This window comes from Salvelinus sp. IW2-2015, unplaced genomic scaffold (assembly GCF_002910315.2).
Source record: "Salvelinus sp. IW2-2015 unplaced genomic scaffold, ASM291031v2 Un_scaffold1947, whole genome shotgun sequence".
NCBI lineage: Eukaryota > Metazoa > Chordata > Actinopteri > Salmoniformes > Salmonidae > Salvelinus > Salvelinus sp. IW2-2015.
The window spans coordinates 103,887-128,449 of NW_019943302.1; the positions used below are offsets into that span (position 1 = coordinate 103,887).

At 40.3% G+C, this 24,563-nt stretch overlaps 2 protein-coding genes and 1 long non-coding RNA gene across 3 annotated transcripts; 1 reads left to right on the forward strand and 2 right to left on the reverse strand.

Annotated features, from left to right (window-relative positions):
* Positions 1-2,873: 2,873 nt before the first annotated feature.
* On the forward strand, positions 2,874-4,531 carry LOC112072505 (uncharacterized). Its single transcript, XR_002894331.2, has 3 exons — positions 2,874-2,960; positions 3,710-3,845; positions 4,444-4,531. It is a non-coding gene; the product is annotated as an uncharacterized lncRNA (long non-coding RNA).
* Positions 4,238-6,024, reverse strand: LOC112072504 (serum amyloid A-5 protein-like). The gene is made up of 4 exons (XM_024139903.2): positions 5,379-6,024; positions 5,155-5,260; positions 4,791-4,929; positions 4,238-4,584 (listed from the first exon to the last, which is right to left on the reverse strand). The coding sequence occupies exons 2-4, from the start codon at positions 5,240-5,242 to the stop codon at positions 4,446-4,448; spliced, it is 366 nt and encodes a 121-aa protein (XP_023995671.1). The 5' UTR covers positions 5,243-5,260; positions 5,379-6,024; the 3' UTR covers positions 4,238-4,445.
* Positions 6,025-12,099: 6,075 nt separating this feature from the next.
* Positions 12,100-17,185, reverse strand: LOC112072506 (ferritin, heavy subunit). The gene is made up of 5 exons (XM_024139905.2): positions 16,954-17,185; positions 14,866-14,968; positions 13,623-13,769; positions 12,857-12,982; positions 12,100-12,487 (listed from the first exon to the last, which is right to left on the reverse strand). The coding sequence occupies exons 2-5, from the start codon at positions 14,962-14,964 to the stop codon at positions 12,329-12,331; spliced, it is 531 nt and encodes a 176-aa protein (XP_023995673.1). The 5' UTR covers positions 14,965-14,968; positions 16,954-17,185; the 3' UTR covers positions 12,100-12,328.
* Positions 17,186-24,563: the final 7,378 nt, after the last annotated feature.

A 24,563-nucleotide genomic window follows, 5' to 3' on the forward strand; every position in this document is an offset into this window, starting at 1 on the left:
CAACTTTTCAAACCACTAGCCTCAAGAAATAACAATGACTTTAAAGGAGTCCTCAAATACAGTACATGTTGCTCTTGAATGATTTGTCGCTTGATAGATTTGTTGCTATTGATTTTGTATCTATTTCTGTCAACAATGAAGAAACATGATTAAAGTGTATAAACGGACCTCGAGCAGCTTCACCAGGGAAGTGGTACCACTGAGCTTGAGCCCCACAATAAGGGTCAGAACAAGTCCAGCTAGAAGCAGCTTCATACTTGCAGATGCGACAAACTGAAGGAAACATGAGGGTGAGAGAAAGCATAGGCTACTTTATGAATTGCTAACATATTTACAGATAATTTATTCAACTTAAACTCTGACTGCCTCATATAACAGAGTTATCACTTACCTTCTAGCTCCTTAGTTAGTTAGTCAGTCAGGCAGTTTGAACCCCTTGTGTTTCGTGTTGGTTTTGTGGTCTGCAGCTTGTTCTTATATTCCACTCAGACCAGGGAGGAGTTCTGTTTTTCCAAAAGCTTGAATTCCCTAACTTCGTCCTCCCAAGCTATTACGATCAGAAGTGTATGTCCAGGAACACAAGATGAGAAATTTCCAGGTCATGACAAGATGAATTAGAACCTGCTCTGAAGCCTGGCAATAAGGAGGATACTCCTCAATTGTGTAACTAGGCCTACAGCTTAAAAAAACAAGCATCAAAATGTGATGTGTCTGCATTAATAAGACTAATGGGAGCAATGCAGTTTGTTTTTCTGCTTTTAATGTCGTAATTGTCATGATGGATGAGGTTCCAAAAGTTTGCCTCTCACCTAATATGAGAGAATGATTCCTTATGATATGATTCATTATAGCTACTATAGTAGGGTAGAATACAGGTATTTAATAGACATAGACATGAAAGGCAATTTGCATGTCCACAATTTACGGGTTACACAATTACTGCTCCCCCTCACACCTATGCTGCTGTTCATTGATTATTGATTTCCATTACCATAGTATCTATTTACAGTTGAAGATGGAAGTTTACAACACTTAGGTTGGAGTCATTAAAACTCGTTTTTCAACCACTCCACAAATTTCTTGTAACAAACAATAGTTTTGACAAGTTGGTTAGGACATCATTTTTCCAACAATTGTTTACAGACAGATATTTCACTTATAATTCACTGATCACAATTCCAGTGGGTCAGAAGTTTACATACACTAAGTTGACTGTGCCTTTTAAACAGCTTTGGAAAATTCCAGAAAAATTATGTCATGGCTTTAAAGCTTCTGATAGGCTAATTGACATAATTTGAGTCAATGGAAGTGTACCTGTGGATGTATTTCAAGGCCTACCTTCAAACTCAGCGCCTCTTTGCTTGACATCATGGGAAAATCAAAATAAATTAGCCAAGACCTCAGAAAACAAATTGTAGACCTCCACAAGTCTGGTACATCCTTGGGAGAAATTTCCAAATGCCTGAAGATACCACGTTCATCTGTACAGCAATAGTACACAAGTATACACACCGTGGACCACGCAGCCGTCATACCGCTCAGGAAGGAGACGCCTTCTGTCTCCTAGAGATGAACGTACTTTGTTGCGAAAAGTGCAAATCAATCCAGAACAACAGCAAAGGACCTTGTGAAGATGCTGGTGGAAACAGGTACAAAAGTATCTATATCCACAGTGAAATTAGTCCTATATCGACATAACCTGAAAGTCCGCTCAGCAAGGAAGAAGCCACTGCTCCAAAACCGCCAATAAAAAGCCAGACTCCGGTTTGCAACTGCACATGGGACAAAGATCGTACTTTTTGGAGAAATTCCTCTGGTCTGATGTAACAAAAATAGAACTGTTTGGCCTTAATGACCATCGTTATGTTTGGAGGTAAAAGGGAAGGTTTGCAAGCCCGAAGAACACCATCCCAAACGTGAAGCACAGCGGGTGGCAGCATCATTTGTGGGTGCTTTGTTGCAGGAGGACGTGCATTCACAAAAAGTTGCATCATGAGAAGGAAAATTATGTGGTATTTGAGCAACATCTCAAGACATCAGTCAGGAAGTTAAAGCTTGGTCGCAAATAGGTCTTCCAAATGGAAAATGACCCCAAGCATACTTCCAAAGTTGTGGCAAAATTGCTTAAGGACAACAAAGTCAAGGTATTGGAGTGGCCATCACAAAGCCCTGACCTCATTCCTAAAGAAAATTGTGGCAGAACTGAAAAGGTTTACCCAACATTTACCTCAATGTTGTGTTGGCTGGCTACCTGAAATGAAGAGTGTTCATTCATTGAGCCATGCTTTCAGAAGAATATGATTGTACAGCCACCCTCCTTCTGGACCAATCACATCAATCCTTCCCCTCCACTCCTCCCTCAACCCTAATTCTATCCCAACTCTTCTATTTCCTCTACTCCTACTCCTCCAAATCTCTCCGATTTGTGTGTGTGCATTGTATTTGAATGGAACAAGAGAAAGCAAGAAAAGAGAGAGGGAGATGGGACATCCAATACTGTGATTAGAAATATGAGTGTATATCTGTTTGAGTCTAGTCTGTCACATGTCTGCTTTTCATTTATATGTACAGTATGAGCTCATGTATTTTTCATTGCCAGGAATGGATTACATGTGGTAATGGAGAGACTTACCACATCTAGTTTGTTAATACATCATGAATAGATACTTCCACATAACACTATACCCATTCCACCACCTATCTGCCTTGCACATTCAGATTTGAGTGTTGTGATTGTCAGGTAAACCTGACTTAACATAATTCACCCCCGTTAACTACACATCATTGCTCACCCGGTAACCTTCCACATAAATGTATCACACAGATCGGGATTCAATACATGATGCTTGTGTTTCCTTGCTGCATTTCAGGCTCATCACATAGATGCTGAGTGCAACTGCTGAGGCTACTATTTCCACTTGGTGAAAATGAACCCTGTTGCTACCCATTTCACATCTCAGGTGAAGTTAATCATGATATAGCGAAATCTATGATATTTGATATTGCAAAATCTATTGCTATTGACCTCACTTTGACCCTAAAGTACATATTTTCAAATAAGAGTGACAAAAAAGAGAAAAATCTATGAAAGCCATAACCTGAGTTCATTCCTCTGTGTTACAATTTCTTAGCCGTTCTCTCTCTCTCTCTCTCTCACTCACTCACTCACTCACTCACTCACTCACTCACTCACTCACTCACTCACTCACTCACTCACTCACTCACTCACTCACTCATCACTCACTCACTCACTCACTCACTCACTCACTCATCACTCACTCACTCACTCACTCACTCACTCACTCACTCACTCACTCACTCACTCACTCACTCACTCTGTTCAAAGTCTGTTCCAAAGAAGCTGGTACAGTACTTTGGACCATACTCTCATTGGTTGCTTGTGTGGAGGTGTGGTCAGGCTCATCAAAARATTGTATGTCTGTGCATATTTTACAGTACGCCTGTAATTTTGCATTCTGTAATAATGAGTGGTTATGTTCAAAAGCCTAGCTGTATGCTAATTTTATGRATATTATCTATCTGTGTTAACTTATACATAGCCTACTCATCTAACCTCCGGTCTCAATAGAGTTGCATAGTATGTTGAATTGAATCCTCATTCAAACTGTGAAATGGACGTGGCAGATACCAATATTATAATTGTAATTTGTCATGAACTGACCTACCACTTTTTATCCTCCTGGACCAGCTGTTCAAGCCTATATGGTACCTGCAGGCCTCCTTACTTCCCCTGCACCACTAATAACAGGATTWCCTGCTATATCGTTACACTCAACAAATTGGCCTGGTGGATCGGTGGTCAATTAAACCAGCATCTATTGATTGTAAGTGAGAAGGGGAGGACACYGTGTGTGTTGTGTTGGAGAGAGGGAGCTTAGGGATGGGTAGAGGCAAAGAATTGTTGTTGCACCCTCAAAGTTCACATCACCTCGTCATCTGCATTAATCTTAGCCTCTTGTCTCCTATGTTTTTCTCAGCTTCTTCTATGTCTCCTATGTTTTTCTCAGCTTCTTCTATGTCTATCCTATGAAAAACATGTACTATGTACGGCTACCCCACTGTCCAAAAGTCCCTCTTTCTAGTTGTAAAGGGCTGACCGGTTGCCAGTTGAAGGCTGGGAAAATGTCAACACCAGATCATTTGAGTGCACATTTCAGGATTTCAAAATTTCTTTCCAACCAGTCATATCATACTGAATACAGAAAGACATTCGGTCTCTGGTTGTGTAATCACTTTATTTTTGCAACACTTTTGAAATACATTGTATACTAAGTTTCAGTACCATGTACCTGTCTATTAGCAGAACATTTGGGCAAAATAATTTTTGAGAATATGACATTTTTACCAAAAGCAGTAATTAGGTGCAATATGTTTGTTTGGAATGTGGTCCTTCAGTTTGGCTAGTAACCTCCTTTTWTTTAGGTTCAGTATTTCCTTGGGAGTCCATTGGGTCTGTAGCGGTTGGGGTCCCCTCCATTACGTCCCCAGCGGTTAGCCTSCTGGTCAGCTGCTGAGTCCTCGTGTCCTCGACCACTGGAACCCTGAACCKTCTCCCGGCCATRACTGAGAGAGGAGAAATATTACATTAGTAACTCGCCAACCACAGTAAACCAATAATGGTATAATTGTCTTTCTGACCAGACACTTTTTTTTATTACAAAAAGTGGCATAAAGAACTAATTAGAGAAAGGAGAAAGTTTTTATGAGATAATTTGATGACCAACTGAACCACATTATAAGCATCTCACAGATATTTGAGAATCACCCACCTGATGACTGTTGCTGCCCACCTGCCCCCTGGTCCTCTCCTGGCAGCATCATAGTTGCCCCGAGCGTGAAAGTACTTGTCTGAGTTTTTCCAGTTGGCGTCCTTCATGTCGTCATATGCACGCCACATGTCTTTAGCACCTGCAGGGTCAGGAGGACATAGATGTCGAGTTTGACACTTTCAAGGAACTTTACAACTTTTCAAACCACTAGCCTCAAGAAATAACAATGACTTTAAAGGAGTCCTCAAATACAGTACATGTTGCTCTTGAATGATTTGTCGCTCTTGATAGATTTGTTGCTATTGATTTCTGTATCTATTTCTGTCAACAATGAAGAAACAATGATTAAAGTGTATAAACGGACCTCGAGCAGCTTCACCAGGGAAGTGGTACCACTGAGCTTGAGCCCCCACAATAAGGGTCAGAACAAGTCCAGCTAGAAGCAGCTTCATACTTGCAGATGCGACAAACTGAAGGAAACATGAGGGTGAGAGAYAGCATAGGCTACTTTATGAATTGCTAACATATTTACAGATAATTTATTCAACTTAAACTCTGACTGCCTCATATAARAGAGTTATCACTTACCTTCTAGCTCCTTAGTTAGTTAGTCAGTCAGGCAGTTTGAACCCCCTTGTGTTTCGTGTTGGTTTGTGGTCTGCAGCTTGTTCTTATATTCCACTCAGACCAGGGAGGAGTTCTGTTTTTCCAAAAGCTGGAATTCCCTAACTTCGTCCTCCCAAGCTATTACGATCAGAAGTGTATGTCCAGGAACACAAGATGAGAAATTTCCAGGTCATGACAAGATGAATTAGAGGACCTGCTCTGAAGCCTTGGGCAATAAGGAGGATACTCCTCAATTGTGTAACTAGGCCTACAGCTTAAAAAAACAAGGCATCAAAATGTGATGTGTCTGCATTAATAAGACTAATGGGAGCAATGCAGTTTGTTTTTCTGCTTTTAATGTCGTAATTGTCATGATGGATGAGGTTCCAAAAGTTTGCCTCTCACCTAATATGAGAGAATGATTCCTTATGATATGATTCATTATAGACTACTATAGTAGGGTAGAATACAGGTATTTAATAGACATAGACATGAAAGGCAATTTGCATGTCCACAATTTACGGGTTACACAATTACTGCTCCCCCTCACACCTATGCTGCTGTTCATTGACTATTGATTTCCATTACCATTAGTATCTATCTTTTTATCCTACTACTGGTCACTATTACTCTTGTTTACAAATCAAATCAAAATGTATTGGTCGCATACACATATTTAGCAGATGTTTTGCAAGTGTAGCAATATCTAACAATTTACAACAATACACACAGATCTAAAAGTAAAAGAATGGAATTAAGAAATATATAAATATTACAACAAGCAATGTCGGAGACTGAAGTATATATATATATATATATGTGATGGGATGCATAGACATTATGGACGGTATGTAGATAGAATATTTAGTATATCTGTAGAATACGTAGGATAGAATAGTATATATACATTAATAGTTGAATGAGATGGCATTAAATAGAATGCAGTATATACTGTACATATGAAATTAGTAAAACAGTATGTTAACGTTATGAAAGTGACCAGTGTTCCATTATTAAAGTAATCAGTGATTCCATGTCTATGTGCATAGGTTAGCAGCCTCTAAGGTGTAGGGTTGAGTAACCGAGGGGTAGCAGGCAAGTGACAATGACTAAGTTCAGGGAAGGGTACTGCGTGGAGGCCGGCAAGTGATGGCTATTTAACAGTCTGATGGCCTTGAGATAGAAGCTGTTTTTCAGTCTCTCGGTCCCAGCTTTGATGCACCTGTACTGACCTTGCCTTCTGGATGATAGCAAGGTGAACAGGCTGTGGCTCGGGTGGTTGATGTCCTTGATGATCTTTTTGGTCTTCTTTTGACATCGGGTGCTCTAGGTGTCCTGGAGGGCAGGCATTGTACGTGTCCCTCTGTTGTCGACATGTACAGTACCTTCAGAAAGTATCCACATCCATTGACTTTTTCCACATTTTGTTACAGCCTGAATTTAAAATGTTTTAATTGAGATGTTATGTCACTGGCATAGACACATTACCCCATAATGTCAAAGTGGAATTTTGGTTTTAGAAACTTTTTTTAGAAACAAATTAATAAAAATGAAAATCAGAAATGTCTTGAGTCAATAAGTATTCAATCCCTTTGTTATGGCAAGCCTAAATGTGTTCAGGGGTAAAATGTCCTTAACAAGTCACYTAAGTTCCATGGACTCACTCTGTGTGCAATAGTAGTGTTTAACATGATTTTTGACTACTTAATCTCTGTACCATACATATACAATTATCTGTAAGGTCTCTTAGTCAAGCAGTGAATTTCAAACAAAGATTCAATAACAAAGACCAGGGAGGTTTTCCAATGACTCACAAAGAAGGCATTAGAAAACCTAGTGAGCTTTTATGGGGCATACTGCAACAACAACAAACATGTATATGGATAGTTTAAAGTACATACGCCTCTTAGCATCTCGTGAGGCCTACCCGTTTCTGGATATAACCCATGTCTGGCATCTTGAGAATGGCTAACTAACACTGCCTCTTCTAGTCAGCAACAACACAACATCAGAAAAAAAGACTGATTTTAATGCTTTACTGTATCCTATTTAGCTTTAGTCCTCAATTGCAAATCATTGTATTTTGGTGGAAATCACTGTCCCAGGCACTGCTTCAGAATCTCCCATAGGTGTTCAATTGGGTTGAGATCTGGTCACTGAAATAGCCATGGCATATGGTTTACATAATTTTCATGCTCAGCCAACCAGATCAGTGACTACTCCTTCCCTGTGGACGGGGGCATTGTCATCCTGCGGGCCAAAGCCATGATAGCCAAAATAATGACCTGCCCAGCATTTTTATACATGACCCTAAGCATGATGGGACGTTAACTGCTTAATTAACTCAGGAACCCCACCTATGTGCAAGCACCTGCTTTCAAAATACTTTGTATCCCTCCTTTACTCAAGTGTTTCCTTTATTTTGGCAAATACCTGTACTTAAAACAATACCTCCATGTAGTGTTACCAAATATTTGAATTTTGAAAGGTAACAAAAAAAAGAAAAAAATACATTTTTAACTAGTTTTAAACTTTTATGGCCAGTGCTATCATGATGACGTCATGTTGGTAGCATAATGACATGTCAGTATGGAGACAGCACAGCAAGGTTATGTGTTTTTATATTTGTTTTTATTTCTGTTTGTTTTGTACATCCGTATTAGTTTCTATTTAGATTAAGTTGTATGAAAATATATATATTTCATTTTTATATTATTTAGGTTCAGTTTTAGTGTTAAGATAAAGCATTTGTGGGAGGCTAGAAGAAATATGGGTTGTAGAGTTTTTGTGTGTTTTTTGGGATGTCACAACTGGGGGGGCAGTAATATATAAGGTGATGGGTCAGGTCATAGGTTAGCCCTTCTCATTACTCCAATTTTACATTGGTGTCACATATACTCCCTCTCTGGCCTCTAGGTCATCAGGCTGCTGAGTATCCCGCACACCTGTCACCATCGCCTCACGCACCTGCACCTCATGACACTCACCTGGACTCCATCACCTCCTTGATTATCTTCCCTATATCTGTCACTCCCCTTGGTTCTTTCCTCAGGTGTTATTGACGCTGTTTTCATGTTGGTGTGTTGGGTGGTCATTGTTCCTTTTATTTATTAAAACACTCATTCCTTGAACTTGCTTAATGACTCTCAGCCCACTCGTTACAATTGGAGTCATTCCATGTCCCTTTTTATTAGCTGAAGTTATTTGGTCAAGTGTGAAACCCTCTATCTAGAAATAATTGATCCCTGATTGGAACATGGTTTTGGAAACCTTGAACACTCAACTTATCCATAAATAACTTTACAAATACAAAAGATACACTTACTGTTTTACAACAGATCTCCACTGAGGTTTTCTGTGTAACAGCTTCAAGTCAACGTTTTTTGTTGTTCCCTCCTGAGTTTCCATTAGTTCAGGAAGTGCAATGCAAAACACCTCAGTGGGAATCTTTGTATTTGTAAAATAATTTGAGTGATATGAAAATAGAATTTCTGAGGTTTCCAAAACTATATTGCACGCAGTGATCATTAACAGTTAACAAATGAGAACCCATGGCTGGATGGCCTTGGGTTCTCAAGAGCTAAAGTTAGGTTAGGTTTAAATTATGAAGTCAATCTCAATCTGACTTGGAATTAAAAGGAATAGTGTCCAGACTGGTGTAAAAAATATGGTGGAAGTAAACTCTTTCACCCATGTTTACACCAATCCAATGCTTTTCAAATTTAGTAGTACAAGTAAGCTATCTAGGCATTTTTTCCCCCTGTTAGCTAGTGACAGTGATACTTAATCGACACATTTTTGTATCTCCTGGATGCATTTACCTGCCAGATTCAGCAGCTTGAAAACCACATGAGACATTTGCCCAAAGTTTAGGAAAAAAATACTAAAACCGAACATAATTCATATGGACATATTACCAGTAATGTTTTGTTGGTAGTGAAAGCCAGCTGAGATGCCAGTTCTCTGTTCCTGACTAATAGAAACAGTTCTGACTGGAAATGAAACATCGGAATTTCCTCAGCATCACATCCTGTTTTTGACAGTGTTACTATGGTCCTGTCCAAAACAAACCGTAGCCCCAAATAGACAGTTGACATGATGAAATATAGACAGAGATGGGTGTGTTTTCCCCCATCTAATCAGGGCATGGTAATTAAATGTATTTGTTTGAAATCTATCATTAGATTGTTTCATTTCAGAGAGACTATCATATGTTGTTGCAAAATGCCATATATCCACCTCACACAGAGAAAACAGTAGCACTGCAAGGTTTTACAGTCAAATGTATATATATATATAATAACTGTACAAATGACATATTGGTGATCATAGATATAGAACCCTAGATAGGATGATGTCATAGACCCACTACACTAAGGGCAGGGTTGGGGAGTAACAGATTACATGTCATCTATTACACCCGTTTCGAGGGCATTATCACTTAAATGAATACCTGCTCTTTCCGTGACAGACTGACCAGGTAAAATATATGACCCCTCATTGATGTCACTTGTTAAATCCACTTCAATCAGTGTAGATGAATGAGAAAACCGGTTAAACAAGTATTTTTAAGCCTTGAGACAATTGAAACAAGACAAAAGATTTAAGTGCCATTGAACAGGGTATGGCAGAAGGTGCCAGGCACACCGTTTTGTGTCAAGAACTACAACGCTACTGGGTTTTTCAAGCTTAACACTTTCCCGAGTGTATCAAGAATGCTCCACCACCCAAAGGACATCCAACCAACTTGAAACAACTGAGGGAAGCATTGGTGTCAACATGGGCCGGTATCCCTGTGGAACACTTTCAACACCTTGTAGAGTCCGTGCCCCGACGAATTGAGGCTGTTCTGAGGGCAAGGGTGGGTGTTCTTAATGTTTTGTACACTCAGTGGAGGCTGTTGGGGGGGGGGGGGGGCTCACAGTAATGGCTGGAATGGAGTCAATGGAAACCACATTTGGTACCATTCCATTTACTCCATTCCAGCCATTATGAGCCATCCGCCCCTCAGCAGTCTCCACTAGCCTACAAACTAGATATCATTAGAATTCCGGTCTACTGATATGTCTGTGACATCAATATAAAAAATACATATTTACAAAATGATCAATAAAATATATCTGTATGTCAAATCTGCAGGATACAAACATTCCATTCCAGCTAAATAATGGATATATAGCATTTTGCCACGAAACCTTTTAATATACATCTCAAATCTTAATCCATAGTGAGGTTTCCATCAAATTTGCACCTGATTTACCTCAAGTCAAATCCGCATGAATAAAATCTGAGCATTTTCCCACCAGATAAGCGTTTCAATCAAATTAACTTTTTGCAGATAAGTCTGTTTGTGATGACATAACGCACATTTAAAAAATTCTGTTAAATTAGTTTCCATCACATTTTCAACTGATGGTTTTGTTACAAAAAATATTGAGTTAATATAGCGAATGTGCCCACTCTGGTATTGGCACATGCACTCTAGCCAACAGCTCGTAGATACAGTGCGAATATAGCCTACATCAGGGATGGGCAACTTAAATGATTGTGGGGGCCACAACAAATCCAATTGAGTTCATGGACAGTGAGAGATCATTTTTAATTGTCAAATGGCAGCCAAGCACTGGGTGTTAATTTTGTCACCAGAATAGGACCCTCACTATTTTTGGGAAAGGAGCATCAAGCTCATCACTTTGCAATTTCACCATGCTGTATAGTTCATAGTTTGTCATTTGTAGCCTAAACTGTATGCTTTCCAAAGTCGGAGGGGGAGGACCACACGTTATCTTGTGACTGCAAGATTACTTCGATATGGTTATTAAATCAATACGGTCACTTAAGCCTTTCCGCCACAACCTCTCGGGGGGGCAGAGTAGCCTAGTGGTTAGAGCGTTGGACTAGTAACTTAAAGGTTGCGAGATTGAATCCCCGAGCTGACAATGTAAAAATCTGTTGTTCTGCCCCCTGAACAAGGCAGTTAACCCACTGTTCCTAGGCCATCATTGAAAATAATTTGTTCTTAACCTACTTAAAAAGGTTAAAAAWWWWTTTTTTTAATTACAGACAAATAGAGCCCACCTTGTCTATTGTGTTTAGTTTATTCAATATTTGGAAAGTTTATGACAAATCGGGTGTTCCCATCAGGACGGTCGTGAAATTTTTTAGCCGACATGTATTTCACATGCATCGAAAGGTTGGCTGGAAACCTGAGAACAGTAACATTTTACTGAAAAGGTATCCATAAGCATGAAAAAAAATTGGTGTATAAAGCATTTCAGAATGAAACCCTTCAATATACAGAACTCAATATTAGTGAGGTGTTCCTAATGTTTGCTAAACTCAGTATATATATATATATATACACACACAGTATATATCAAATATTTTCATATCTACTCAGGTGATGAGGTTTCTTAAGAGCATTGAATCACTGGAGCTCTGCACATGCATTATTGCAGTGTGATCAACTGAGTTTAGTAGTTTTAATATTTCATCTTATATCAGTGTGCTATTTTATAGTCAGTCTCAATTCTCTAGCTACTGTAGTTTCCACTATATCTTCCAACTTCTTGAATTGTCTTTATTCCATCCATTTTGTATCAGATTAGTTTTGATCAGTGTTTAACAATGTCTGAATGAGACCATTTAGACTAATCTTTAAATACACGCGCACACATCTGCAGAAATATGACAAAGAGGCACATCAGAATCCAGAGGGTTTCATTTATTTTGTTTGATGACAACTGCAGTCAAAACAAGCAGACTAGACAGGCAATTGGAAGAGAGGAAAAGGGCTACTGGCTTATAGGAACGGGAGGGAATAGCATAGCGCAAACTAAGGATTCAAGGATAAACTTGATTGATGCCAGTCCTATAGATATATCAAGCAAGACAGAAATACAGCTATAGGATATAGCAAGAAAATGGAGGGTCTATGCGCTCTCTTTCCCCAAAGTGTGTTTGTCAAACAGGTACTCGGCCATGCCGTTCTGGGGGGCACCCATGCGGCGGAGGTTGGTCACCCAGTCACCCAGCTCCTTTATGGACTTCACCTGCTCGTCCAGGTAGTGTGTCTCAATGAAGTCACACATCTGAGAGCGAAAGAGKGAAAAGGACAAACAGGTAAGCAAAACTCAATGGAGTGATGCCTCAAARAGAACAGGGATGAATAATCTCTAGTGTTCCTCTAGACCCTAGAGGAAAAGGGTTTTTACAACCCCAGAGTAGAAAACCCTTCATGTGACCCACTGGACTTGGCACTGATAAAAGTGTACACTGCAAAGACCTGAAGTCCATCAGGTTTTTCATATTTGGCACCCTGTTTATGATATCCTGAATTACATGTGAAATATGGGTGGATTAGATTCTGATTTTAAATCTTCAGACATTCTTAAAAACATCTTGCAGTTAAAATAACATGGTGTTTTGCCTGTGTATAGTTCATGACTCCATATACTCACGTGTGGGTCGTTGTGTTCAGAGCAGACCTTGTGCAGGTCCAGCAGGGACTGGTTCACACTCTTCTCCAGCTGCAGGGCACTCTCAAGGGCCTCCACACCGCTACCCCACTCATCCTTCTCTGGTTTCTGGAACAAGCCATACATGCGCTGTTAGGAAGAGCAGCAGTAGTGCTTCTACACAAGCCACTATTCCCCCCCACTGGCTTATGTCAGACAAACTGGAGTACACATTGGCTACCTAGCTGCTTAATAACCAATTAGTCAAGTTTAAATATCACCTGTTGTCTGTTTTCTTAACCCCTCATTGCTTTATTCTGTCTGTAAGCAAAGTCAGTCTTTCTCCTGTCTCTTATACACATCTAGATGTGTATAAGAGACAGGGCTTATGTCAGACAAACTGGAGTACACATTGGCTACCTAGCTGCTTAATAACCAATTAGTCAAGTTTAAATATCACCTGTTGTCTGTTTTCTTAACCCCTCATTGCTTTATTCTGTCTGTAAGCAAAGTCAGTCTTTCTCTAGGATTCAGTATGGCTGCTGTTTAACATTCTCTCCGTGCCCATTGCAACAGTACATTTATCCCTGACAGTTTCAATGACACTCGCAGCGGTTTAAATGTCTGTGAAAGATAAGTGGTCCACACCCTTAATCTCCTCCCTCTGTCGGCCCTCCCTAGATGGGAACTATCATATCCCCACACTAAACTCCCGCTGAAAGCATGCATTTGCACACAGGCGAAACATGGACATGCACTTTGCACACACCTTGATGTCCTGCAGGAAGATTCTCCCTCCCCTCTGGTTCTGAACTTTCATCAGCTTCTCAGCGTGCTCACGTTCTTCGTGGGACTGGTTCTTGAAAAACTTGGCAAAGTTGTGCAGGGCCTGGTCATCACGATCAAAGTAATACGCCTGAGACAGGAGAAGGGAAAGACTGAGTTCAAAGATACCTGGCTGGTTCCAGTTCTATCATAAAAACCTGATCACAAGACCTTAACTTTGTTTGCCGAATCAAAAGCCCAATATCAAAGTGATTCTTGACATTAGTGGCTATCAGTAGAATCAATGTGCAGCTACAATGATCACTGCTATCAGTAAGCAGATAAAATGAGCTCCACAAGTGTTGGGACAGTGACATTTTATTGTCGTTTTGGATCTGTATCCAGCACTTGAAATGATACAATGACTATGAAGTTCAATTACAGACAGCTTTAATTGGAGGGTATTTTGATCCATATCGGGTCAACCGTTTAGAAAGTACAGCACTTTTATACATTGTCCAACCATTTTAGGAGACCAAAAGTACTGGGACAAATTTACCTCAGTGTATTAAAGTTAGAATATTTGGTCCCATATTCCTAACACGCAATGACTACATCAAGCTTGTGACTCCAAATTCATTGGATACATTTGCATCCAATAGAAATGGTAAATAATGCATCGTCTTTTTGGAGTCACTAAATAAGAACAGAATGTTACTAAACACATCTACATTAATATGGATGCTACCATYATTACAGACAGTGCTGAATGAATTGTGAATAATAAGTGAGAAAGTTGAGGCATAAACATGCTAGCCTCCTGTTAACAGCTATTACCACAAAAAAAGCACTTAACTATTTTGATTAGATAATTAAATTAGTGGGTCTTATGGTTGTGGAAGGCCTAGATATCATTTCATGAGCCCTGAATTCTTTAGATTATTGCTGACTGTTTGAAATGCAGTGAATTGTACAACAAAACTGATTCAGAGTGTGATCTCACTAAATAAAATAGTGCATCACACAAGGTTGAAAACAATGCCAATTTAGGCCATACCGCCCAGCCCTATTATTAAATGGGATGCAAGAGGCCAGTGTGTTGAAAACACACCCATCTGCACTGTCATGGGGTGTTATCTTTTCTTACACCTCATGACTCAGTGTTCCTGTAATTTAATCAGTCATACTAGTATCCTTGACTACACTTGCCAAACCCTTCTTCCTCTCCATTCCCCTTCCAGTCTTACCATGGACAGATAGACATAGGAAGCGTACAGCTCCAGGTTGATCTGCCGGTTGATGGCAGCCTCACAGTCCTGATGGAAGTTCTGTCTAATCGGAGGCATGTTTCTGAAATGGAAATACATTAACTGTCAAAAAGAAAGGAGGGCACACTTTGGTTCAATGAATTCAGGCACTTTTAAAACAGCATGGAGCCCTGATGCCAAAGTGAAGATTATRCAACTCTTCATTAACTCATTGTCTAACATTACAGAAAGTTGGTGCTATCCAGTCATTCCATTCTATAGATAAGCGGTTTGTTTGGTTATGAGAGATGCATCACTGTAGCCCTTCAGTTGGCTAGTAGAGCACAAGTATTTGGACTTTAATGAAGCATGCATATCTCCACACACGCAGTGTCAGCATGCAAGTAACAGCAAAACATGCCCCAAAATACCACAGTGACGCATTTAAACACGATGGGCAGGTCGTTGTCATTGCAAATCCGGCTGCCACCAAATAGTAAAACAGATATATTCTTCTATTTAGCTAGCTACTCGGACCTTATCTATACACATCACACCCAGAGAGGTAGCAAGAGGGTCGACACCGCCCAAAATATGTACACGCAGATTAAGCAGACTGTCTGCTTTAAGGGTGACTGCTCTTCCTGATATAGCCTTGTTTTAGATATGGTTCATTACAAAATGCTAGCGGCTATGACTGAACTCAAACAATAATTGGTTTTGGGGTGTGGTTTGATATAGGTGGGAAGAGTTGGCAAAATAATTAGGCTAATTCGCTTTGCCAACTGGTGTGACACCAAAGCAAATGTGGTTGGCTTTCAGATAAGCCTCTGGTGCTACTTCYGGACCGTCAATAAATTAGTGTAAGTGGGGACAATATTTTCATTTTACACACCTTTTAGTTCTCATGAAATGCTTTCAATATGTGTAAACATTTCTACAATTTAGTTAGAGGTTAATTCATTGAAATGTGGAAACAGTCCCATTATCAGTACACTAATTCACCGAAAACTCAGTTTGACCCAACTGACAAATTCTTATTTACACTGTTGTCAATTTTGACAGTAGAATAAATGTTTGACATGTATGACCTATGTGGCATCAATTTATTTGAAATTGTGCAGCAGTCTAAGGAACTGCATGAGGCTTCACAACAAGTCCCTGGTTCGAATCCAGGCTGTATCACATCTGCCCGTGATCGGGAGTCCTCTAGGGTGGTGAACAATTGGCCCAGCGTCGTCCGAGTTTGGCCTTAACTGACTTATCCAATAAAATAAGGGTAAAAAACTGAATTGCTATTTTGATAAGTGAAGTTTATTTGATCGAACATAATGTTTAAGTTGTTACGAGGGAATTCCTCTATTCTACAATAGATTGGCTAGATATGCCGCCTTGAGGCATGTACTTCCATTGTTAATCGACTATCTTGTCAATAAAATAGATCGTCGCACTTCACCGACCAAGGCCATCAGTTGCCAATTTATATTTAGCGAGTTCTGACTCCTCCCCAAACGAGTGTTTAGTTGATAGCGTTTAACGACTTTCCCCACTTAATTCTGCCGCAAACGAGAAACTGTCAGTGCAACAGAAGTCGCAGCAACGTCGCGCATACAGGCAGAGAAGAACAAAGGGCGCAGTGTGCGTAAGAGAGCGGACGAAAACGCTACGTCTGGGACCGCAGCAAGTTAAATTGGGGCTGTGACGTCGACGTAACGGCAAATCAAGGAACCGATCACTGAAAAAAACGTAGTTGCCAAAACTGGACGCCAGACGCCATTATTTGGCAAAACAAGGACATATGAAGTAAACCACCACAATTATAACATTGACGATTGTTAGCTAGCTACTAGTACCTAGCGTTATTGTAACAACGCTGAGTTATTTTACAATGCTAACGTTACAACGCATTTGACATCGTCGCAAGCTTGTTAACGTTAACTAGCTTGTTACATAACGTAGCTAGTTAGCCACCCTCAGTAGTACGGCCTTGGGCGGTAGTGGCTAGCTAGTTACATGATCCAACTAATTATGTCAACCAGCTAGTTTAGTAACTTATTTATTCTTAACTAGATATGTTATTTGTCTTACCTTGTGTTTTTTCTGTTCCGATGAGGTGGTGTGAGTGATTCGAATTGTTCGTTTCAACGATGTTATGGATAGCTTGATCTAATTTGGTTTTCAAACGGGATGAATTCAATCAAAAAGAAATTGCTTCAAAAGAGTATAAGGTTGCCGTTCAAGCACTGTTGAAGCAGGTAACCTTTACTCTCGTCTGCAAACTGATATGCGTGAGTGGTGAGGGTTGCGCAGTGGTTAAATAGGGAAGGACGTCGTGAAAAGCCGTAAGGGGAGGAGACGCAAGGAGGAACTGTCAAAAGCTCATCATTTTTAAATGTATATAAAATATTCCTCTATTTGGTCAAACTATATGGTAAAGCAAGACACTTGTTTGAAATCCTTTTTTACTCAGTGAGACATAGCAAACAGATGGAAATGGTATCACATGAGTAGAGCCTAGATCAGGGTTCCTCGGGGGCAAATGGTGGTTTTATTTGTTCCCAGGTTCTGTTGAGTTTATTGTTGTACATTTTTAAAAAAAACTCTAAAAACACCAGGAAAACAGCTCCACGTGATTTTTATTTGAGGAATCTGGGTGGCAGGTAGCCTAGCAGTTAAGAGTGCTGGGCCATTAACCACTGGGTCAGTAACTGAAAGGTTGCTGGTTTGAATCCCTGAGCCAACTAGGTGAAAAATCTGCCTGTGCCTTTGAGCAAGGCACTTAACTCTAATTACTCCTGTAAGTCGCTCTGGYTAAGAGTGTCTGCTGAATTACTAAAATGTCAAATGTATTTTCACGCATAATAGAGAGATCATGTTCAAGCAAGGTTTGAAATTATTTTGTATTAGTCAAATATTATATCTGTTTGGGCTTCTTGCAGTCAATTTGCAGTCTATGTTCCGGCCCCCGCTCAAGAAGAAATCATCCCGCGGCTAAATCTAGTTGATGATCCCTGGTCTAGAGTTTCCAGACCACCAGTCATAACCTAAAAAATACTAGGCTAAGGCTCCCAAGGATGGACCCAGAGTTTCCCTGGTCAGGTCACACTTTAAAAACTGCTGGCCTTACAAAAAACAGGATTAATCAAATAAGGAACTTAACAATACACTAAACAGTCACGTAGACCACATTTTCTTAGCAGAGATGCTGACAATTCATGATATTGCGTAACGGGTATTTTTGAAGGGGGAATTGAATTTCCCAGAAGTGACAACAGCAGAACTGATGTCATAGTCTGATCGACACAAAAGATCTCAGAATCCCAAGCACAATGGGTGCCACACATTAAAATAAGTTCTGAGAGTCTAACTGTGGCCATATGAATGAGATACCATCAGTGAAATGACTTATTTATGGTGTAGTCCTACTTAGTTGATTGGCATTATAATGTTGGAAAAATAGGGCAAATTCAGATAAGTATACAAAACCATTATGAATTCTTTGATTACAGTTGTGTGGCTATAAGTTTCAGGCTAGGCTTGATTTTAAATAATGGGAAGAACCATCGCCATGTGACTAAATACTGACACTACATGACACTGAACAGCTGTAGCAGATAAACAGTACTATCATCACCACAGTTCTGTCTGGTATGCTACACAGTTAATAACCACTGTGTGTACCAGACAGTCAGCCATCCAGAGCAGAGGACGGCCGGGTCATTGTCATTCAGTGTATCATATAATCACAACAGAAAATGCTGTAACAATGCCATAGACACTGGTTGAAAATCCAACCCATGAATAAAACTCTCGTTTCCTTTGCCACTAGGTCTCACAATCTCTAATTTGCACCTTCCAAGTAATCTCATTCATCAGACACTTCCTCCCAATGCTAGGAAACATGTGCTATATATTAGTCTGGGGACAAGGTATTAATTAGTAATAATTAAGATATGCCTTTCATCTCCACTTGTTTTTATATACAGGATTGATGATGAATTAAGGCATGGATACAATTAAAATTATTTGAAGATTTAGAAGAACTGGCTATCTGCTGCGTCACCCACATCTGATTACATTGTTACAAAGAAGTGCAGCATATTTTACTGCAGCATATGGATGACAGTTGATGGCTCAGCAGCATTCTCCCCATACACTGAGTGTTCAAAACATTAGGAACACCTTCCTAATATTGAGTTGCACCCTCTTTTGCGCTCTACAAGGTGTCAAAAACATTCCACAGGGATGTTGGCCCATGTTGACTCCAATGATTCCCACAGTTGTGTCAAGTTGGCTGGATGTCCTTTGGGTGGTGGACCATTCTTGATACACACGAGAAACTGTTGTGTGTGGAAAAACCCAGCAGCGTTGCAGTTCTTGACACTCAAACCGGCATCTACTACCATACCCTGTTCAAAGGCACTTAAATCTTTTGTCTGGCCCATTCACCCTCTGAATGGCACACATACACATTCCATGTCTCAATTGTCTCAAGACTTAACAATCCTTTAATCTGTCTCCTTCCCTTCATCTACACTGATTGAAGCGGATTTAACCAGTTAAATGTAATCCCCAAGTAATTTTTTATCATGAGGGCCATAAACAATAACTAGTAATGCTACATACGCCAAGAAAGCTTAACATCAACTTTCTGGTAAAAATAATTGTAAATTGCTGAGGTGTAGTCACTTTTGAGGACAAAAGCTCAAGTAAACAGTACAAATATGATAAAAATATAAAATATTCAATGTATTTCCTATTAAAAAAAAACTGTAAGAATAAGGCTTGCCTTATATGCTTTGTGTAATGAACACAATGGGAGACAGAGCTGGTTTGAAGCGGAGTGCGCAGTGGGTGTTTATTGTAAGGGACCACAGGAGGAGGCAGGTAGCTGGGTCCAGGGGCAGGCAGAAGGTCATACACAGGGGGCCCAACAGGGCAACAGTACAGGCAAGGAAAAGGCTAGCAATGTCGTCCGGGAGATCAGGCAATAGGTTGATTACAGGAAATCCAATAGGCTAAGGTACAGGCAGGGTATAGGCATCGTTAGTGAGTTAGGCAAAAACTATCATACACAGGGAGGCGTACATTACGGGAACACCAGAACTCTGAATAGAAGCATGTCACAAAACAAACATTAACTCAGTGATGGGGTGCAAAGAACTAAACTAAATAGTGTGTGATAATGACATACAGGTGTGTGAACAGGTGATCAGAATTCAGGTGATTGGGATCTGGAGAGTGAGCTGCATTCAGGGGATCTATGTGTTTGAGTGTGTGAGCTGCAGAGTGGGCTGGAAAGTGAGCTGCGTTCAGGGGATCTACGTGTTTGAGAGTGTGACTTGGAAGCAGACGTTACACTTTGCATAATCAAATAACACCTAATTATAAGATTTCACCTTCTTTATAACTGTTACGAATCCCTTTGGCCCGACAATCTAGGGGGGGATGGTAATGGGACCCGTAACACAACTCACGCAAATTATAACAGTGACAAAGTAACGGTGAGAACGAAATAACAGACAACTTAATTACCGTCAAACACTCAGGGTTTATTTCTAAACACACGGTAAAGGGGGGCAGAAAAAAGGGGCTGAGCTGGACCCAAGGAAAGAAATAATAAGTATTCAAAAATACCCCTAAGTTAGACTAGCGTACTTCACCAACAGCTAACTAACCAAAAATACAGTGGGTGGACCGCCCAGTTCTAACTAGTGTATTTAACAAAATGTACCTACGGGTAGTGTATGCCCATGGGCGAACTGTCTGGTTACCCCCTTTTCCCACCATCAAACAAACACTCAAACACCATAACCAAAAACAATACTCACAGGTGGTGACAAAGTGACATGTAGATGCAAAACCACACAATGGATCTACAGACATATGGCATTTACAGAGAGATTGAGCTCTAGAGAACACAACTGACAGGGTTTTTAAACCAAGGGAAAGGGACTGTGATTGGGTAGGAGAAAGGGAGCAGGTGTCTTCCGATTAGCGACTGATTGATGACTGATTGGGGAATGATGATTGTCACCTGTGAGTAGGGGAGAAGGAGAACAAAAATACACACAGGATACACACAGAATACTTGTATCCGTAACAATAACTGTATAATAGAGATTTGTATTGTGAGTGTTAGAGAAAATGTGCATATTTTCTAAAGGTCTCTCTTGATCAAAACGTTTGGTCCCATTTAGCTTGGCTTCCTGAACTCATTAAATCTTGTCCATTAATGACAAACAGAAAGTGTTTTTTGTTTAAAACAACTTCCTTGACAACAGCTCTGGTCTGCTCAGCAAAGGCAAGAAGTATAAATGCAGTATGGCCACTGCAAACACTGGATGGACCATGTGAAGCCTTGTAAGATGCAGACATGTGCTTTGCCAGTGGCTGAGGTAGGGTTCAGCCAGGAGTTGCTGGACTGTCAGAAGAGTTTCAAGTGGTTTCAGATTTCAAATCCTATGTCATACAGGCTCAATAAATAGCCCTGGTTCCCACGGACACTGTAGGATATCACTCAATGCAAGCCATTTCGATCTATGGTGTCCACAGATCGATTATTTTGCTAAAATGTCGGTCGGAACCGGTACCAGAACCAGGGACTTTACATTTAAAGGTGACATCAATAAGGGATCATAGCTTTCACCTGGTCAGTCTATGTCATGGAAAAAGCAGGTGTTGTTTTGTACACTCCGTGTATATTTGCGGGTTAAAGGCTCTGCATGGTCAATCTGCCATCTGAAGTGGCCGTACAGCATTTACTGCGATGCAGCCGCCGCAGACGTCAAGACTTTCATTCTTCTTGCGCTTAGCGGAGCAGAGCTATTGTGAAGGAAGTTATCAAGGAAGTGAGTTTGTGTTTATACTGGACCTCCCGCCCCCACCTACGGTCAACCAATTATGTCAATGCGGAGCTATACGGAACCCTCCGCATTGTTACAAAATTTGAGAGGCGCACGACAATGTGGTATGGATTTTTATTTGGCCTCTGCATGCCTCCGGCGGCTCCGCAATTGCGTCACACCCTCCTTACAAAGCCTATGACCACATTCTTGGATCAAGCATAAGGGGTCGATGGCGGGCCTCAGGTTTTCACTTTATCACACACAGTCGGGGGCGGGTGGGTTATTAGCAATTGCGGGTGGGTGAACCAACAGCTGAGACGTGCACCACTAACGCACACATTCTTTTCAATGAGGCCACAATGGCATGTGGTGGCACTCCCAACTTCACCAGTGGTATTGAAGCACACACTCATGACCATGTGTCAACACACGCATATTTTTGTACACTCAGTGTATATTGACGTCATGGGCTAACAGTAAATGAGGGCATTGTAACATAGGTTATAAAATGTAATTGGGTGTAAAGTCCACCTTATGTTTCATTCCTTCCTGTGTCCTAGATAGAAACATTGCATTGTTCGGACTCAGCAAATTGTGTTTACTGGTGCTAGTGCAAGCACAAACAACTTCAATGATTATTTGGCACAGCCAATTTACCACCTGCCCAACAACCAGTAGCTGCTGACAAAGTACATCAATGCTGACAGCTGCATATGATATGATACTCTGTTCAGCTCTCTGACTACTCACTGGGCACACACTGGTTGAATAAACGTTGTTTCCCATGTCATTTCGATGAAATTATGTTGAACCAATGTTGAATAGAAATTGAATTGACGTCTGTGCCCAGTGTGTGACTGATGTTGTGAGAATCTCTCAAGATATTTAAAGAACATTGCCTTTAGGATACCAGGGCCTGTCGCAGTAGAGAAAAGTATTATTGATGTTTGGAATGTTAGGCATAAGCGTATAAAGTGTATATAATTATTTTAAATCTAGTTCTGTCCATGATACCGAAGTATGTACTGATATGTGTGTGACTGGTGGAAGCTTCTGGGTGTGGATGTGGTGTAGGGGAATGAAGGTGGAAATCATTAAGTTAACTTTAGAGGGAGGAAACTCCACATGATTCAAGGTTGCTGCTTTCACGTCCGTTAACTCTGATCACGGTGGCTGAGGTGAAAGCCTCAGCAGAGCCAAGGACCTTAGGTGAAACTCCCATCTGATTCTGGTTAATTTTATATGAGCAGAAGCATAACAATAACTGATTCACAGGGACTGTGTTCATTTTATGGGCAGGTCCAAAGCCCAGCACAATACCTCAGCAAACCCTTCATGGGTGGTAGACTGTAACACATGACACTATACCTCAGCTAACCCTTCATGGGTGGTAGACTGTAACACATGACACTATACCTCAGCCAACCCTTCATGGGTGGTAGACTGTAACACACTACATCTCAGCTAACCCTTCATGGGTGGTAGACTGTAACACATTACACTATCTCAGCTAGCCCTTTTTAAAAAGCGGCAATAGTACTATTTGTCAATTTTGAGACGCTGTAGCCAGTATACACTTCCTCAAAATAGTCAGAATTAATCTAAGATAACATAATTTAGCCATTTTTTGCAGAGGAGAATGTTTGGTGCAGTATTTCTCAAGTGAAAAAATTTGCATGAGAAGGAGTCGTCTCCCTTTGAATGACAACAGGCACTTCATTGTAGAATCTCTACTGTTGACCAATCACAGACGAGTCGGCTACCGACTTCGGTTTGCCTCGAGAAAAAATGTTGTGTGCCTGAACAACCGAAAAAACCCTTGCCGAAGTCCAAAACGAACCAAAATGTCGTCATAATATATGCACAAACTGTTTTGGCTGGGAAGCATGCAGACGCCTTTAGTCAGTGTGGAGGAGGTGCCAATGTTGTATTTTACCTAATGAAACCCATAGCGGGTGGTAGCTGTAACAAAAGTCCTACAAATTTAAAAGCCCAGTGCAGTCAAAAACGTGATTTTCTGTGTTTTATATATTTCCGCACTATGAGGTTGGAATAATACTGTGAAATTGTAGAAAATTATGATAATGCCCTTTTAGTGTAAGAGTTGTTTGAAATACACCTGAAATTTCTGCCTGTTTTGGTGGGATGGAGTTTTGGCTTGCCTGTTGACAAATTAGTTAATAAACCAATAAGAAAGCGTTCCAAACCTCTCTGCCAATAACAGCTAGTTTTCTGTTTTCCCCTCCCCACTCAGACCACCCCCAGACAGTCCTAGCAAAATTATTGCTTGAGGAATTGCTCTTAATTCTTATGGCTGCAGTCCCGTTAATGGGATCGATATGACAACAGCCAGTGGAAGTGCAGGGCGCCAAATTCAAAAAACAGAAATCTCATAATTAAAATTCCTCAGACATTCATGTGTCTTATATCATTTTAAAGGTAATCTTGTTGTTAATCCCACCAAAGTGTCCGATTTCAAATAGGCTTTTCAGCGAAAGCACTACAAACGATTATGTTAGGTCACCACAAAACCACAATAATCACAGCCATTTTTCCAGCTAAAGATAGCTTCACAAAAACCAGTATAGAGATAAAATGAATCACTAACCTTCGATTATTTTCATCAGATGACACTCATAGGACTTCATGTTACACAATACATGCACTGTTTTGTTTGATTAAATTCATATTTATATCAAAAAATCTGAGTGTTACATTGAGGCGACTAGATTCACTAGTTGCAAAAACATCAAGACTTTGCATAGCCACATCGTTTCAACAGAAATACTCATCATAAATATAGATAGTAATACAAGTTATACACATGTAATTATAGATATACCTCTCCTT

What these genes read in the sequence shown, in the direction of transcription:
- LOC112072506 (XM_024139905.2), bottom strand. Translation starts at nt 14,964, where the DNA reads ATGCCTCCGATTAGACAGAACTTCCATCAGGACTGTGAGGCTGCCATC. An exon ending in CCTATGTCTATCTGTCCATG is followed by an intron (nt 13,770 to 14,865) that starts GTAAGACTGGAA and finishes CTCCTGTCTCAG; the next exon opens with GCGTATTACTTTGATCGTGA. An exon ending in TCTTCCTGCAGGACATCAAG is followed by an intron (nt 12,983 to 13,622) that starts GTGTGTGCAAAG and finishes GGCTTGTTCCAG; the next exon opens with AAACCAGAGAAGGATGAGTG.